Source organism: Perca flavescens, chromosome 14 (assembly GCF_004354835.1).
Source record: "Perca flavescens isolate YP-PL-M2 chromosome 14, PFLA_1.0, whole genome shotgun sequence".
Taxonomy (NCBI): domain Eukaryota; kingdom Metazoa; phylum Chordata; class Actinopteri; order Perciformes; family Percidae; genus Perca; species Perca flavescens.
In genome coordinates, this window is record NC_041344.1 from 475,314 (window position 1) to 492,813 (window position 17,500).

General features: G+C 39.8%; 1 protein-coding gene across 7 annotated transcripts in view; it reads right to left on the bottom strand.

Moving 5' to 3' along the window:
* LOC114568716 (collagen alpha-1(XIV) chain-like) overlaps positions 1 to 17,500 on the bottom strand; it is a 317,958-nt gene that overhangs the window by 104,982 nt on the left and 195,476 nt on the right. For all 7 annotated transcript variants that reach the window (XM_028598365.1, XM_028598362.1, XM_028598361.1 and 4 more), the window contains 3 exons: positions 16,487 to 16,564; positions 15,411 to 15,497; positions 14,169 to 14,222 (listed from right to left, as the gene is read on the bottom strand). In XM_028598365.1, the coding sequence (XP_028454166.1) occupies positions 14,169 to 14,222; positions 15,411 to 15,497; positions 16,487 to 16,564 (219 nt within the window). The remainder of the gene's footprint in view (positions 1 to 14,168; positions 14,223 to 15,410; positions 15,498 to 16,486; positions 16,565 to 17,500) is intronic.

Consider the following 17,500-nt stretch of genomic DNA (forward strand, 5'->3'; position numbering starts at 1 on the left):
GATTTCCTTCAACAAGAAAAAAGGATCTCAGACTCATAATACAAAGTTATACTTTGCACGCCGTGTGCAGAAGTTAATATATTGAGATTCTAAGTGAATATTTTAAAGTTTCTCATTACTTTCAGATTCCTAGTCAATATTCTAAGTTACTATGTCAATTGAGATATTTTGAGATATTGAGTCAATATATTGAGATTGTAAGTCAATATTTTGAATGTTCTCATTGCTTTGAGATTCTTAGTCAATATTCTGAGTTACTAAGTCAATATATTGAGATACTGAACCAATATGTTGAGTTACTAAGTCAATATATTACGATACTAAGCCAATATATTGAGATTAAGTCAATATTTTATAGTTTCTCATTACTTTAATATTCTTTGTTTATATTCTGAGATACTGAATCAATATATTGAGATACTAATTCAATATTTTGACCAGAGGTAGTGGTGACTTGACCTTATACTATATCTAAAATAATTTTGTAGACATAACAATGGATTTTGCCATTAAATGTTGGTGTCAGCGTGTTTTTTATTTTTCTTTCTACAATTTCACTTACCAAGGGATCCTTTAAAAAGGTGTAGCTACTTTACAGTTGATTATTATCTGATATTTAATCCGCTACAAACGAGTAGCGGAGCAGTTAGTAAAGTTACGAGGCAGAGAGCCAGCCGTCAAGAGTCAAATTAACTTCATGCTTCATCCGCGCACAAAGCACACTTCTATCGCCACGGTGACAGCTTTGTTTGGCTCGCTTTTCTGTGAACGATGTGGGGACGGGTAACGTTAAAGCGTAGTTAGCATGCTAACGTTAGCTAACTAACACCGCTGCCTGGCTTGCTGGTTCATGGGTGCTTTCATGCTGTATCGCTTACAGAGAAGGAGCTGAACAGTGGGCTGGGTCTAACGTCAGTGGGCTGGGTCTAATGTCAGCGGTCCGCTCTCCGCTGCTGCTGGGTCTAACGTTAGTTAATGTATTTGTTTCAAATCGGTAAAGTAAAATCTGTAACATAAACGGAATGAGTGGCACATAATAACGTATATAATGCTTCATCCACACAAAGCACATTGCTATCGCCACGAGTGACTTCTGTTTTCAGCTTGTTTTCTGTGAACGATGTGGCGAGGAGGTAACGTTAAGGTGGAGTTAGCAAGCTAACACCGGCTAGCTCGCCGTGCTTTCATGCTGCTTCGCTTTCGGAGAATGCGCTGAACAGCGGGCTGGGTCTAACGTTAGCGGCCGCCGACCCACTGCCCGGGGTTGTGGGGTAAAATATGTATTTGTTTCAATTCTGAAACATTGACGAAATGAGTGGCATTTTGTTTTGTTTGAGTTTTAACTTGTCCAGTGGGGCAAGTAAATTTCTCTTCCACTTGTCCTACAAAAAATCCACTTGTCCCGGACAAGCGGACAAGCCTTAATGTCGAGCCCTGGTTTGATGTAAAGCGTTTTGAATTGCCTTGTTGCTGAAATGTGTTATAGAAATAAAGATGCCTTGCTCTACAACCTCCAGCCTGTCAGTCTGTCTCCAGGGCATAGAGAACACTATTGTACATGTCTGTCTCATAGGAAGTGTAACGTTTACAGCACTACGGCTGCTTTTCGGCTCGTGATTATATTATATTGCAGTAAATGTGGAAAAGTGTTTTGAAAAGTGTAACCACACTTGCAACCACATTTCTGTGACTCTCTGTGATTTGAAGCTGCAGAGGAGACGTAGTTTGCTCCGTCTGCACCACAGCTCTGTGTGTGTCGGAGCTGAGCCTCGCTCTCTGTCAAACATGCAGAGAAGGCGGAGAAACTCACACTTACGTACGTGCTCTAAAGCAGTGGTTCCCAACCTGGGGTCCGGGCACCCCCAGGGGGGGCGGCAAAGATCACAGGGGGGCGCGAGTCTTTATTTGGTTTGAGGTTGAGGAAAAAAATAATATTTGCACATGTTAAAGAAATGATGATAATACACTAGAATATATAATGTATACAAAAGTCTGTATAAAAACTTTATATTCTGTTGTATCATCGTTTTTCCTGCCGTCACGGCATCACTATTTTATGAATGAAACATGGCGGAGAAACATAACAGTGCTGATAACTCCTCTGTATCAAAAAAGAAAGTAAGGCTCTATCTCAAGAGTTACCTCAACTTAGGTTTCGGGGGCTCAGCTTTTCTTAGACATGAGTAGGGGGGGCGCCAAGGAAAAAAGGTTGGGAACCACTGCTCTAAAGTACCGAAAGTTGGCACTGATTGATTTAACATGAATCTGTCTTTGGTTTTAACGACGTCATTCAGTTGGTACCCTAAAAAGTACTGAGTTCATTGCCCAACCCTACTCTAAACCCAACGATAACTGTTGGCTTTTCTGTGATAAGGATATTTCCCAATTCTCAATTCTCATATCCAGATGAAATTTAGATGCAAAAGTTTCCTTAACACCTTGCCACATACTGTTTATGAGTCTCTGTTAGCCACGTCACTAATCTGATTACAGTCAGTCAGTTTTCCAGAGCTACGTGTAAATCAGAGTCAGTACTACTCCAGTCCAGATGGTGGTGGTAATGCACCTGAAGCTGTGACTGACAAAAAGAGCCACAAGAGAAATAATTTTAGGTTCAGTTACAACTACAATACTTTAGCTAACTACTCTTCCATACATATGGAAGACTTGCAACATTGGTCACTCATCTCAGATCTGTTTGTCTGTGCTCCTCTACACTGTTATGCATCTATGATCTGCTCTCTGTGTGTTACTAGCTGTGCATGTAGCAGAGCTTATTCTTTATTCCATCCAGCTGAACTTCAGGTAATTATCACAGACCCTGGTTGTGTGTCAGTAAGGAAGATGGTTTATCTTATGTTTTGTTTCTTTCACTCAAACATTAAAATTCACACCTAAACTTCACTTCCTCTAACAGACAGAACAAAAATAAGTGTCCGGTCCAACAACAGTTCCTGTTTCTGAGAGGTGTGAATGCAGCTATGGACAGATATGTTTATTCCCTCAATTTTACAGTCCGGAAGAAACAGCTTTACTTTACTTTAACATACTTTTATAAAGTTTATCTGCAGGGTTTAATAATTCTAATTCCCAAAATGACCGAATGCCTAATTGTGAGTCATATTTTATGTTAAGCGGGACTTTTCTTCTAACAGTAACAAATGTATAATGGTGTGGATCTGTCTTATTGGTTTGTGCTGCAGCCACTTCCTGTGTTAAAGGAGTGACCAACTTAAAGACAGACAGTGAGACGGAGAATACGTTCAGTTCAGTTTTTAGTTTGTCAAGATGTCTGCAGATACTGTCGCTGCTCCACGTTTGAGCCTGAATGTGAGATATAACAGAAATGTCCAAGAGAACAGCGGAGAGGAAGAGGAGAGTCAGGTGGAGATCTTAGAGGATGAAGAGCATCACGCTGATCTCGGGCCACAAAGAGGCAGTAAGTCTGAAATGATGATTGTTGTAAAGGGGAAGTTCATCTCAGTTTCTGTAGCTTTATTAAAACTATATATTGAGTGTTAATTCACAATGAATATATCAATCCACCATTAGTCACCATTAACTCTGGGTCATTATCAGGTGTCCTGGTGCTTTAATATGTCATTTTTAACTTTATGTTATGTTTGACAAACATAATAAAACATGTTGTGGATGTATTGTGTCTCTGTAGGACCACACACTCAAACCAACCCTGCAGCCAACAACAGAAGGTGTTTCAAAGCTACTGCAGTGACTCTGGGAGGGTTTTATCTTCTGATATTGGCTGGACTCTTCATTCGCCGTGAGTACTTTGTTTTTATTACAAACTGTCATATCTTTAAGGGGAAATATCATGAAAATCTTTTCCAGTTCTTATATACATTTGGGTACTTGGAGTGCCTACTAATCCACCAACTTTGAAATAACACAACCCTGTTAGTTTCTTGACGGCTGCCTAGATGAGGAAACATGCGATTCAACAAGCTCTTCACATTTGACTCCCCCCTTCCTCTGTCACAGTCAGGCTCATTAGAATATACTTCCCCTGTCTGAGTAGCTCCACCTACAACTTAACAACTATCTCTTGCAAATGTGCGCCATATTTTTTTCATAAGCCAATCAGAGCAGGCTGGGCTTTTACAGGAGGGGTCTTAAAGAGACAGGCGCTAAAACAGAGGATGCTTTGGTTCTTGTTCTCACTTGATGCTTCAGTTAACAAATCAGTGATCCTCTATTTACTATTTACAACATCTCAACATATAGAACAGGTTAAAGGACAGAGATACCAAATAACTACATTCCAGTTTGAAATAATGACTGATATTTCATTAACCACAGGATATATAACTTCATTCTGTCTTTAGCTTAAAGCAGAATTATTTGGTGTTGTTGGTCTATTTTTTATTTTGTTGTGGTTGTCACCAGATATTTATTTAGTCTATTTGCTCTTTTATTGGTTAAAATTTGTATACAATTCTTATTTGTTTTATTTTTTTTCTCTATGTAACAGTTTTTTTTTTATTTCTGTCCTTGTGCCGCTGCAACACCAGATTTCTCCTCTGGGGATCAATAAAGGTTCACCTTATCTTATATTTCAGTCATTTTGCTGCAGACCAGATACGACCAACTGAGCAACAACAGTCAGCTCCAGAGGAACGTTTCAGGTAAGAAAGGTTTCAAATCAACATACAGGCTCCAATTTCACACTGTCTATTAAGCATACATAATCTCATATTGTCTTACTTTTTTTTCTATTCCTGTTTTCTCCAGTGATTCTGTAATTGTGAGCAAGCAGAAAACATTATCTTCAAGCCTGAGTGCCCAATGTAGGCTATCATATCAAAAGTAGAACCTGCAGGTTGACTTATTAAGGAACAATAAGCTTCAATTTCCCACTCAGGGAGGCTTTTAGATAGAGTGAATATAATCTGCCTGTATGACAAAGTTCTGGGCACACTCTGCTTGAGATATGGTCAAATGTTGACTGTTGCCAGTTTGCAAACGTGACATTAAATCTCAAAAGACTCTTCTTTGTGAGCCTTGTTTAACAGAAATTCCCACAACGGAAGCCTTTGGCTGAACTTGAGAATACATGTTTTCATGCAACAAAGACTTTGTGGTTTTTATGGCCCTCATTTATGAAACGTGTGTATGACCTAAAACAGGTGTAGGACAGGCGACGCTGATTCCTACACAAAGCTCGGCATTCATCAATTTGAACGTGAGCGTGAGGCCAAAGGGGGGCGACGGGAGACGGAGGACACACGCTCTCCCTCACAGATGTTGCCTGGTTCTGACTCATGAAAAAAACACAAGCTAAATAAAAGACACTGCATAAACTCAGCTACTGTGTGTTTATTTAAATATAGGTACACCATGTAGGCCTAAGAGATTGCAATATAAGCCTGTATATTACTATTAGGACTATAGCATACATATGTCAAGGGTGTATAAATTAAATTAACTTCAGCCGGAGTCCGGTTTACTACGGCAACGATATTGACCCCATCAGTGATCTCTTTCCATTCCTCATTCTTTCTACAGCCTTTAATACCAGTTTCCAGGCTGCCAAATAGTTCACACGTTGGTGCAAAGGAACCTGAGACATCAGGGTTTCAATCTCCACCTCCGAAAAGTGCCGCTTCTCAGCCGGATTACGTCTCGTAAATTGCAGGAGCGAGGTCTCAAAACCCAGAATATATTGGGGCGTGATATTTAAATTACAATCATTTCCAGCTGCTGCATTTATCAATATACGACCATTCCTACGCTCTGATTGGTGTGATACGAACGTTTCACGAATCACGCGTGAAGCCTGTCTGCCATGTCTGCGCTGGTTTCTACGTTAGGTTGATAAATGAGGGCCTATGTCCCACATTGTCTACAGTGTACAGTCACATGTTAGGTTATTAAACATTAGCTCTCATAATGCTAATTCTTACAGTGAACATGAATCCCATTTAGGCAAAATTACTTTTGATCTGCCTCTTGTTCATATTTGATACTTCAGTTAACAAGTCAGTTATCCGTTAGTTAATAGTTGTGACATCTCAATATATGCGGCAGTTTAAAGGACAGAGACACCAATAACTAAATTCCAGTTTGAAATAATGAGTGATATTTCATTAAGCACAGGATGTACCTTCATTCTGTCTTCAGTTTAAAGCAGAAACAATAACAAGGCAAACTGTCCTAAAACACAGGAACTACTGAAGAAACTCATTCAGCTTGGGTAACTCAGACTAATGAAGCTATATTAAAAAATAAATGTATTTACTGTCTGTAACTGTAAAGCACTGAGTGTACTGTGATTGTTAGCAAGCAGAGACCCTTATCTCCATAGATGGAGCTTAAGTGTCCGATGTAGGCTATCATATCAAAAGGTAGCAGCTGCAGGTTGTCTGATTAAGGCTGCGTTCACACTGCCTGGGTCAGCCATCAGAAGGTCCTTAGCATCAGACTGGTGTAATCTGCCTGTTTAAGTTCCAGCTACCAGCTACCCAAAAGCCAGCTGTTTGCAATGTTACATTTCTGGCAAAAGCCAAAAGGTCTGGCAGTGATTTTATCTCCTCTTTGTGGGCTGTGGTTAAAACCATGTACTTTACCGTTACTATGAGTATAGATGTGATGTTATGCTGCCCTGCTATCGCTAGCTAGGCGGACTTTAATTCCCTCAGCTGTTGTTTCAATCACTTCAGGTTGACACATTAGCTACTAAAGTTGTTAAAGCTATCAAGGCTGCTCTCGTGGTCCTTATAATTCACATTAAACTGAGCATTTCCGTTGATGGAGAAGTGAGACTTCATCCGAATATTTATGTTGACGTTTCTGTCATCTTGTTTCCTTTTTGCACAGCTGCTGCAGTTGACCCACCTGTAAACATGATGTTGCAATGTAACAAATTAACATTATAGTCCCTGCAGCTGAAGTTACTGCAAAGCTATCATTCTCAGCAGACTGTATATAAAATATGACCAGATCTGCTGCCTGGGGACAGAATCTTGCTCCACTTTTTATGCCACAGCTGATAAATTACCTGAAATTATTTCAAAACAGATCGATGCCAACGCTCCGCTATGCATGGCAACGGTCTGTTTCTCTTAGCAACGGTCTTTTTATAAAGAATTAGCCAACTGCAGAATGCCACAGATTCAACCGAACCATGTAATAAGCATAAATTATCTATTGTCTAGTAGTATATTGTCTTACTTTTATCTATTGCTGTATTTCTCAAGACATACCAGGAAACATGATTCAGTTACAGGAAGAAGTAAAGCAGCTGAAGAACAGAAATGAAGGTGAGAAAAGATTAAAAACAGAAAACTCCTGTATTTTACCAATTAACATTATATGGCTTGACTGTGTCTTTACTTTTGATTGTAACTGTTTAATGCTGTTGAATTTTTTCGTTGATGATGTAAATATTTCAGAGACAGTCACTTGAGATATAAAACCTGAGAGAAACTATTTACAAATTATTTACAGAATAAACATGAAAGGGAAACGTGGCAGAGGCAAGAAAGATCTTTAACTATTAACAAGTCTTATTAATTTGACATTTGTTTGACATTAAGAGATGCAGTGTCCTGATGGATGGACGAGATTTGGAAGCAGTTGTTACTTTAAATCTAAAGAGAAGAAGACTTGGGAGGAGAGCAGAGATGACTGTCGGCAGAGAGGAGCAGATCTGGTCGTTATAAACGATGAAGAGGAACAGGTGAGTGTGTTTGTTTCTGAGTGAGTGATCTCAGATAAAAAGACATTCAATGGAAATGTTTAAATATGAACAGAATTTAAAATGTTTGAAAAAACCCTAGAAATGTTTATTTTCCTTTTTAAAATGCATTCTAATTAAATGAATATTAACTGTCTTGAGCAGTAAACGTGCAGTTCCTCATGTGTTCTCTGTTTCTCTGCTGAGTATAAATGTCTTTCTTCACTTTCCTCCATTACTAATGTGTGTTTACTGTCATGCTGTTGGGTCCAGTCCTCAGTGTGTGGTGGACCGAGGGATCCCTCTTGTGTTTGTTGTGGCTGATGAAGTCACAAGATGACTTTACTACAACAGAAAAGCTGAACAGAGAAATGATTGTTGTCTATTGTCAACTTCTAGATGTTTCTCACTGAGCTGAATAAGGATGGAGAGTCCTGGATTGGCCTACGGTATATAGGGACACAAAGAGGATGGAATTGGGAATGGGTGGACGGATCAGCGCTGACAAAAACGTGAGACATTTTCCATCAAAGTCAATGTTTGTCACTAAACTAATTATGTTTTAAATAGAAGGATGCTGAGTTGAAGCTGATTTTGTCAGTTGGTATTTGTAAACACAGCATTCAGAGAGAGAGAGAGAGAGAGAGAGAAACCTCCCACACAGTAAAATAAGAAGAAAAGAGAAAACCCAGACAGGGGACGTGGTCTATGCAGATACAGACACCACCACACAATAAGTGATGATTGAGAGGGATTACTTTTATATTAGTCTATAAATAGTTTATCAGGGAAATGCTGCATAGCTAAATATGAGCATCAGTCCCATGGATGACGTGTTAACATGAAGCTGGAGAGACGCGGTGTAGAGTCAGCTTTGACACCCATTTGTGTCAGAGGCCAGCTGAGGAGCTGCAACTAAAAGTCCCCCAGTAACCATTATAAATATACTGAAGTCTTAACTCATAAAGATTTAATATTAGACCTGAAAAGCTTATGTAGTCTAATGTGTGTGACTTAATCAAAATGTAAAGTCTATATGGGACAGGCTGCTGAGTTTATGAAAAGAGACAGTAGGGGCAGAACACAATGAAAGGACGCCATCTTGGTGTTAGATAACAGAAAACCCAGAATACAAAAAAGAGATATCGGAGCAACTGAACAAGGTTTCCTTCTTTTATTGGCTGTCGTTTAAAATCAATAACTGAGGAGTTTCAGCCCTGTTTAATAAAAGTTTATTTGTCTGACAGGTTCTGGGCATCAGGACTGCCGTACTATAGCAGTTACCAGTACCCTGCAACATGCTGCAATCAACACGGAAAATGGACACAAAATTATTATTATGATAATAAGCACTGGATCTGTGAGAAAAATATTCTCTGAATTCTTTCATGACAGAGAAGTGTGTAGTGTTGTGATCAGCTTTGTTAAATTCCGTCAGATTCCTAACAATCCTCATCCTCCTGGACCTGAGTGACACAATTTCGCACACCATCCTCACTGACCAACTAGCCTCCCTTGGATTATCTGATGCACCCCTGCACTGGTTTAAATCATATCTTTCTGGCCGTACTCAGTTTGTCCAACTCAAAACTTTCCGATCCCACTCCTCCCCCCTCTTTTCTGGTGTTCCCCAAGGTTCTGTCCTTGGACCCCTTCTGTTCATTATCTACCTTCTCCCTCTTGGCCATATTTTCCGTAAGTTCCGTTGTTATGCAGATGACACCAAACTCTACCTATCCACTAAACCCATCATATTCCCTCCCTCCCACCTCTCTATCCAACGGTCTTCAGGAAATCAGATCCTGGTTCTCCCAAAACTTTCTCAAGCTCAACAGTGACAAAACTGAACTCCTCCTTATTGGCACCAAATCCATCCTCTCAAAAATAAATGACTTTTCTATCTCCTGTGTCCCCCTCCCCCCTGAGTTAAGAGTCTGGGTGTCATCCTAGATAGCACTCTGTCATTCCAGTCCCACATCAATAACATCACTCGGTAAGCATATTTCCATTTACGTAACATCTCTCTCCCCCAACGGTGCTGAAATTCTGGTTCACACCCTGGTCACCTCCCAACTAGACTATTGCAATTCTCTTCTCTATGGTTTACATGACATATCCATCCATAAACTACAACTAGACCAAAACTCTGCTGCCCGCATCATTACCAGATCCCCTCCATCAGTCACATAACACCTGTCCTGTAGCAACTTCATTGGCTCCACTTGAAATACCGCATCATTTACAAGATCCTCCTCCTTACATTTAAAGCTATCAACAATATTGCCCCTCAGTATCTCACCGAGCTCCTCCATATAAAGACACCTACCCGTTCTCTCAGGTCATCTTCCTCCATCCAGCTCATCCTCCCACCTGCTCGTCTTGTTACCATGGGGTCTAGAGCCTTCAGTCATTAAGCCCTCCTTCACCTCTGGAACTCTCTGCCCCACTACATTCAACACTCCACGTCCATAACCACTTTCAAATCTCACTTAAAATCTCATCTTTTCAGACAGGCTTACTCTCTTTAATTCTTTTTTTCATTTTTTTTCCATTTTTGCTTTGACTGCAATGACCCCACCCTTTTTCTTGTTCTTTTATAAATAGTATTATCATGTTATTTTATTGCCTGTTTCTCTGATTGCTTGTTTAATGGATTGAGTGTTTTATTGCTGATTTTGCAAGGTGACCTTGAGTCTTTAGAAAGGCGCCTATAAAAAAAATTATTATTATTATTATTATTATTATTATTATTATTATTATAATTAAAGCTAATAAAAACATGGATTAGCAGGTTGTCTTTACCTTTGTTTATGCAGTTGATTAAAACGTTTGTATATTGTTTGTTGTTCCTGTGTTTCCTTTGATAAACCGGGGCCCTATTCCAGGTAGAAGTTTTAACAAACTCTGAGTCTAACCCTGATGTCTGAGTTGATTTACCCTGAGATGGGAAACTCTGAGTTGGTTCAATCAACTCAAGTTCCTCAGAGTTTTCACTAAACTTGCTTTCTGAAATAGGGCCCTGCAGTCAGCTGCTAATTTCCAGCTGCCAGTGAGAAACTTCACCAGGAGAGTTAAACATGCATTGAGATAAATGTTACGCCTCTTGAGCCTGTGTAATGTGTGCCTGTCCAACTTCAACACAAGGAACCACACTGAACTGGAAGTTTTACTTATTTTAACCTGTTTTTTATTTTGCTATCTCTTTCATGAAAGTTTTTAATTGCTTTTTAATGTTTGATATAAAGTGTTTTGAATTGCCTTGTTGCTGAAATGTGCTATAGAAATAAAGATGCCTTGCCCTACAACCTTCAGCCTGTCAGTCTGTCTCCAGGGCATACAGAACACTGTTGTGACTGTCTGTCTCAGAGGAAGTGTAACGTTTACAGCACTACGGCTGCTTTTCTGCGCTTGATTATATTATATTGCAGTAAATGCTGTCTGTGTGGAGTTTTGAAAAGTGTAACCATACTTGCAACCACATTTCTGTGACTCTCTGTGATTTGAAGCTGCAGAGGAGACGTAGTTTGCTCCGTCTGCACCACAGCTCTGTGTGTGTCGGAGCTGAGCCTCGCTCTCTGTCTAACATGCAGAGAAGGCGGAGAAACTCACGTTTACGTAGGTGCTATAAAGTACCGAAAGTTGGCACAGATTGATTCAACATGAATCGGTCTTCAGCTTTACCGATGTAATTTGGTTGGTACCCTAAAAAGTACTGAGTTCGGTACCCAACCCTACTCTAAACTCAACGATAACTGTTGGCTTTTCTGTGATGTTTGTGAATGTCTGATTAAATCCTGAACAATGTGATGACTCCATTTAATATTATATACAATATCAGTCGACTTCAGCTAATGTTTATAGACTGGTCTGTGCTGTGGACTGAGACTTTAAACAAAACAAACACGTCGAAATGCAATTTAGTGCCACTTGAGTTAAACGTAAGAATGAAATAATCAATAATTCCAAAAAGCCACTTCCAACATGCTTCATGAACACATGGTTGACTGTTCTTTGTCTCTGTAGGACCACTTACTCCAAACAATCCTTCAGCTGTCAGAAGATGTCCTTTTGGAGCCAAAGCAGCGATTCTGGGAGTGCTGTATCTTCTGATACTGGGCGGGACCTACATGCGTTGTGAGGATTTGCTCTTTATTCTTTAACAACATGCCTGGCTCTATTTGGAGTTTTACACATCTCAGTGAGAATAGATGATTCAGATCATTCTTTACCAGCTTGGAAATTCTGTCAAAAGTGCAAATCGAATACTTTGAGCAAATGTACTGCCACAATGGAAAAATGTTAAAAATGTACATAACCTATTTAAATGAAACACTCTCCAACCAGAGATGCATTTAGACCTGCTTAAAAATGTACTAATGTGTTTGAAGCAGGATTCTTACACTCTTTGTCCACAGCTGCTGATTTAGTTCTCTGATTTGAGAAACTGTTTACTTTCATTTAATCACGTCTAAATGACATTTTTTAAAGCTTTTTACTTCATGCAATGTCATAGTGGGCGACAAATCGGCATTGCTAATTGAACATGTAGCTGGCCTTGAATGGCCTTCTTTTGACTGAAAAACACCTTTCTGCTCACAAGTTCCCTTTTTACTTTCTCACAGCCTGCTGCATTGAACGCTCCACCTATGTAAACACCTTCCCGTATTCAACAGCGCCATCATTACGGCGACCAGCACAAGTGTAGGGTTCGGTAGAAAGGCAGAATCCGAACTCTGTCAAAAAGACCAATATTCGACTGAATCCGAAGCCGAATCCTGGATTCGGTGCATCCCTGGTTTGTGTTTTTGTGTTTCATCCGAAATGTTTTTTTTCTGTTTTATTATGTCATCTGAAATGTTTGTGTTTTGCTGTATTACTGATCAGTTTTATTCTGTTTTCCTTTATCATGTGTTTTCATTGTGTTTTCTGAAATGTTGACGAAGATGAAGATTTTTTTTGTTTTGTGTTGTGAGTTGACCCAAAAGCTGAATGTTTTATGTGAAGAGAAATGTTTGTAATTCAGAAAAAAAAACAGTTCAGAAAGAAGCTACCTACCTTGTCAGGTATGTGGAGGATTCTGTGTCTCCTTTCTTGCTGTTGTATTTGTTTTCTGTAAATGTGCTTAATAAGTGTTATTAGATTGTCTTTTTGTTTGCGTTTTCGGTTATGTTAAGTTATGGGAAATGTTTGTGTTTTCTATATTACTGATCAGTTTTATTCTATTTTCTTTTCTCATGTTTCGTCGTGTTTTCTGTTGTGATTTCTGTCGCGTTATGTTATCTGAAATGATGCTCTGTTTTCTGTATTATATTATTGTATACTCTCATTAATACTAGGGGTGTCATGATTTTGATTCCAATTGATGACAACCCTGTTTAAAAAAAGGAGTTTAGTAAACTGCTTGTTTTGTGTGGAACTATTTTAGAGACAAGCCAAAAGCTGAATGTTTATATGTATAGACATGTTTGTAATTCAGAAAAACTGCAAGAAAGATAGAAGGTACTTACCTTGTCTGTATGTGGATGATTCTGTGAGTCTTCTTTTGTATTTGTGTTGTTGTATTTTCAGAAATGTGCTTAGAAAGTGTTATTACATTGTCTGTTTGGTTGATTTGGGTTAGGGGTTTGTCTGCTTTTGTGGTTTCCTTGTTTGTTATTTGAAATGTTTGCGTTTTCTGTATTCTTTTATTCATGTTATTTCTGAAATGTTGCTGTCAGATTTACTTTCCTCTTATATTTATGCTACCTATGTTCTCATGTATAGGCCTCTTTTTATATACGGTCTCACAATTTCAAGCACTTTGAGTTGAAACATCCTACATAAACAAAACTGCAATGAATACCAGGCAGTAGAACTTGAAAACCTATTAGCATTCTGAATGCTAATAACCAGCAAAAAAGGCCTCTGTCTCTTTAAGATGTGATCAGTGGGATGCATGGCTCTGTGTGAAACTTACCTGAATAAATAAAGGTTAAAACAAAGTAAAAACAAGATGAGCTCTGACATGTCAGCAGTGTGTGTGTGTGGGGGGGGCAGACACATTAGTTTAGCCTAAGCAGATAAAATGAAGATATAAAGGTGGGTATCTGCTCTTTGCTTGGGTGAGAGTAGGATTTAAAGGCAGCATAAAGGTAAATAAGGTGTCACTGGTCATCTAAAGTTGAACACTGGGCTTCCATAGCAAAGTAGACAACGGTGAAATGTGTTGATATTTCAGCTGACAAAAAAAAACGAGTATTACCACGACACAACTCTTGCTAGAGTTTGAATCACAGAGAGAAGAACATTTTGGCAGCTACAGCTATCTTTTGATAGCATCCAGATCGCAGATAGCTCGCTTCCTGTTTTGTATGTTCAGCGGTGGCTTTTCACGCTATCGCTCTTTCATCGGAACAAGTGAAGAAAAAAAAAAAAAACACACTTGAGTGTCGACAGTCACGACTTGGTGTGAGTTTATGAAACCAGCAGAACTTACCACTGGGCCTGGCTCGCCACGATCACCTCTGGCTCCTCTGATCCCTGGGCCTCCCTGTTGGAAACCCAAAAAGAAAGAGTTATTGAGGGGTCCGCAATGAGCACGTTCAAATCCACAGTGTCTCTATACTGTGTGTGTGTGTGTCTGTGTGTGTGTGTGAATTATGTACGTGTGTGCGTGCTTGCATGTCTGTCTGCGTGTGTGTGTATATGTGCGTGTGCCTGTGTATGTGTCTGTGTGTGTATGTGTGTGTGTCTGTGTGTGTGTGTGTCTGTGTGCGTATGTGCATGTGTGTATGTCTGTGTGCGTGTGCCTGTGTGTGTGTGTGTGTGTGCATGTGTGTCTGTGTGCCTGTGTGCGTATGTGTGTCTGTCTGTGTGTGCATGTGTGTCTGTGCGTGTGTGTGTGTCTGTGTGCGTATGCCTGTGTGTGTGTGTGTGTGTGTGTCTGCGTGTGCCTGTGTGTGTGTGTGTGTGTGTGTGTCTGTCTATCTGTGTGTGTGTGTGTCTGTGTGTGCATGTCTGTGCGTGTGTGTGTGTGTGTGTGTGTGTGTATGTGTGTGTGCATGTGGGTCTGTCTATCTGTGTGTCTGTGTGTCTGTGCGTGTGTGTGTGTCTGTGTGCTTGTGCCTGTATGTGTGTGTGTCTGTGCGTGCATGTGTGTGCGTGTCTGTGTGTGCGTGTTTGTGTGTCTGTGTGTGTGTATTTCTGTTTCTGTGTCTGTCTTTGTCTGTCTGTGTGTGCCTGTGTGTGTGTCTGTGTGTGTTTGTGCGTACACGTGTACAGATACCCACAAAGCTGAGATACACAAGAAATATGAGCTTTAATCTGCCAAAAGGAAGAGGAAAACTGAACTGAAATAAGATCAGTAACTCAAACTGCAGATGAAGCATGTTGTTCAGGTGACTTCTTCAGTCTTCATGCCTCTGTGTGACTGCATGAATGTGTGGTACAGTCTGTGTGTTCCGTAATTTGGATAATGGTATAGTCTGACTGTTGCTCTCTGCCAAACCATCAAAAAAAAAAAAAAAAAAAAAGAGTAAAATCAGGGATTTGCTGACGATTGTCGAGAGGGGGGGAATGGGTCCCAAAATCGTCTTGATTCTTGCGTGATGTGTTTACATTACATTACTCATACCTCAGTTTATTTGATATATGATCTGAATGTAATATCGCTGTTAGATTAAATGAATTAACTTGAGTGTGAGTGAGGATGTATTGGATGTATTTGTGCGCGGCTCACAGGTGGTCCAGCAGGGCCGGGGGGGCCTTTGCTGTCCTGGGTGCAGGTGCAGGCTTTGGGCATGGCTGGGCAGTCTGCCTCCTTCCTCTGGATGACCACAGCATGATGAGGGTGACAAAAAAAACAAAAAACAAAAATAGATATAATGGCAATGACATGCAATGATAAATGATTAAACAAAGCAGGCAAAGTGAGCAGTTTTCCGACTCTCTATTCACTCTTCTGTTAAGTCATGTGACACAAAAACAAGTTTTTGTCACAAATTCAAGGCAACACTGTGAGTGATTGATATACAAATGTTCATTTTGAGGGCGAAGTCTTCCTTTAAAGCGTAACTCTGGCCAAAATGCAACCTAGGGTCTTTTTGTGAATGTATCCGAGTCAAACTTTCGTTTAAAAGCATATTTAGGACGGAAGCGTCACTTTATTATAATTATTATTATTTTATGTACCGTATTCTCGTTTTTCCGTCAAATGGCCTTTTGAATGGGAGTGCTAGCGGCACTTTTATGCTAGCCTCAATATAGCTATTTTTAAACCACTCAGAAGGCTCGACACAACATGGAAGTTTGCTCCAAGTATCACCAGGGGCTCTACACATCAACAACACCGGTGCACGAGGGATATACTAAATCTGTGGCTACTTGTTTTGATATCGACTCGTTTTGACTGCCGAGGTGGTAGCAGCCGGAAACAACAAAGACAAAATTTTTCTTTTTAGTAAACTCTGGGTACACAACCAATGTTGTCAACACTTTCGTTAAGGTGTAGAGCCCCTGGTGATACTTAGAGCAACGTCTCATGTTGTGTCGAGCCTTCTCAGTGCTTTAAAAATAGCTATTTTGAGGCTAACATAAAAGTGCCCCTAGCACTCCCATTCAAAAGGCCATTTGACCGAAAAACGAGAATACGGTAAATCTTAAAAGTGGCGCTTCTGTCCTAAATATGCTTTTAAACGAAAGTTTGACTCGGGTACATTCACAAAAAGACCCTAGGTTGCATTTTGGCGAGAGTTATGCTTTAACATGTATTTGAGTACAGACAGTAAGAGAAGAAAAGATGAACTTTGACCTCACCAGACCAGGAAGTTCGCAGCACTTGTCTCTGCTGGCCCACGAAGTGCTGCAGACGATGTCGAAGATCTGAAGCTGGAACTGCAGAGGAGAAAAAAAAAACAACTTTAATACACAAACCACTTCAATATCTACAACAACACAGAGTTGAACTTCAGACACCATGAAGTGGAGGTTTGACAATTAAAAAAAAAAGGGGGGAAAGCTGTCTTATTTTGGTTTTGCTCCAGATTATGACCCAATTCAGCGTATATTTGTTTGAAAAATTTGTTTTCACTAACTTATTATGTGAAACGCGATCACAGGAAGCACTCATAACAGACTCAAAGTGCTGTAACTTCACTGTAAATGCATTCAGAAAACTTTCTCCGTGGGATCCACAATGGCAGGAGCAGTGGTGTGGTCTAGTTTTTTGGAGACTGAGAGTCACCCCCATATGTTTTTGTAACGTTACCACGTACAGTAACGTTTACATCATCAGCCTCATCTGGCTCATTTTCTGTAGTTTCTGTAATGTTAACGTCCCTCGAAAGCGGCAGTAGCTACAGGGTCAGGCTTACCGAAAACACTGAAAGAGTGTAGAAACCAATAAGAAAACTCCAAGGCACTCTCTTTTAGAAAAATACAAAGCCTTTATTTATGGCTTAGTCATCATAAATCTTAAAGTACTCCGACGCGTTTCCGCATACAAGCCTTCGTCAGGGAGTCAATCAATTTCCAAAACAGGAAGAGACCTTCTTATAAGCTTTCAAACAGACCAATCAAAAAACACAACCAATGAAAAGCCTCCATTTTGGTAGAGGAAGGTTCAGTGATGGATTATAGAAAAAGAGTGTAGTTTAAATTCACTTTTTGTTCTCCTTTTAGTGATTCACATGTGTAATTATAGTAATTTAATATTTGCGCAGAGAATGACCATCAAGCAACTGCGTTGTCGTTCCTAAGTGCAACTTGCAACACAGACGGGGGTGAATTTATGAACCAAAGTGCGAACGTTGATGAGAATTTGGTATTTTT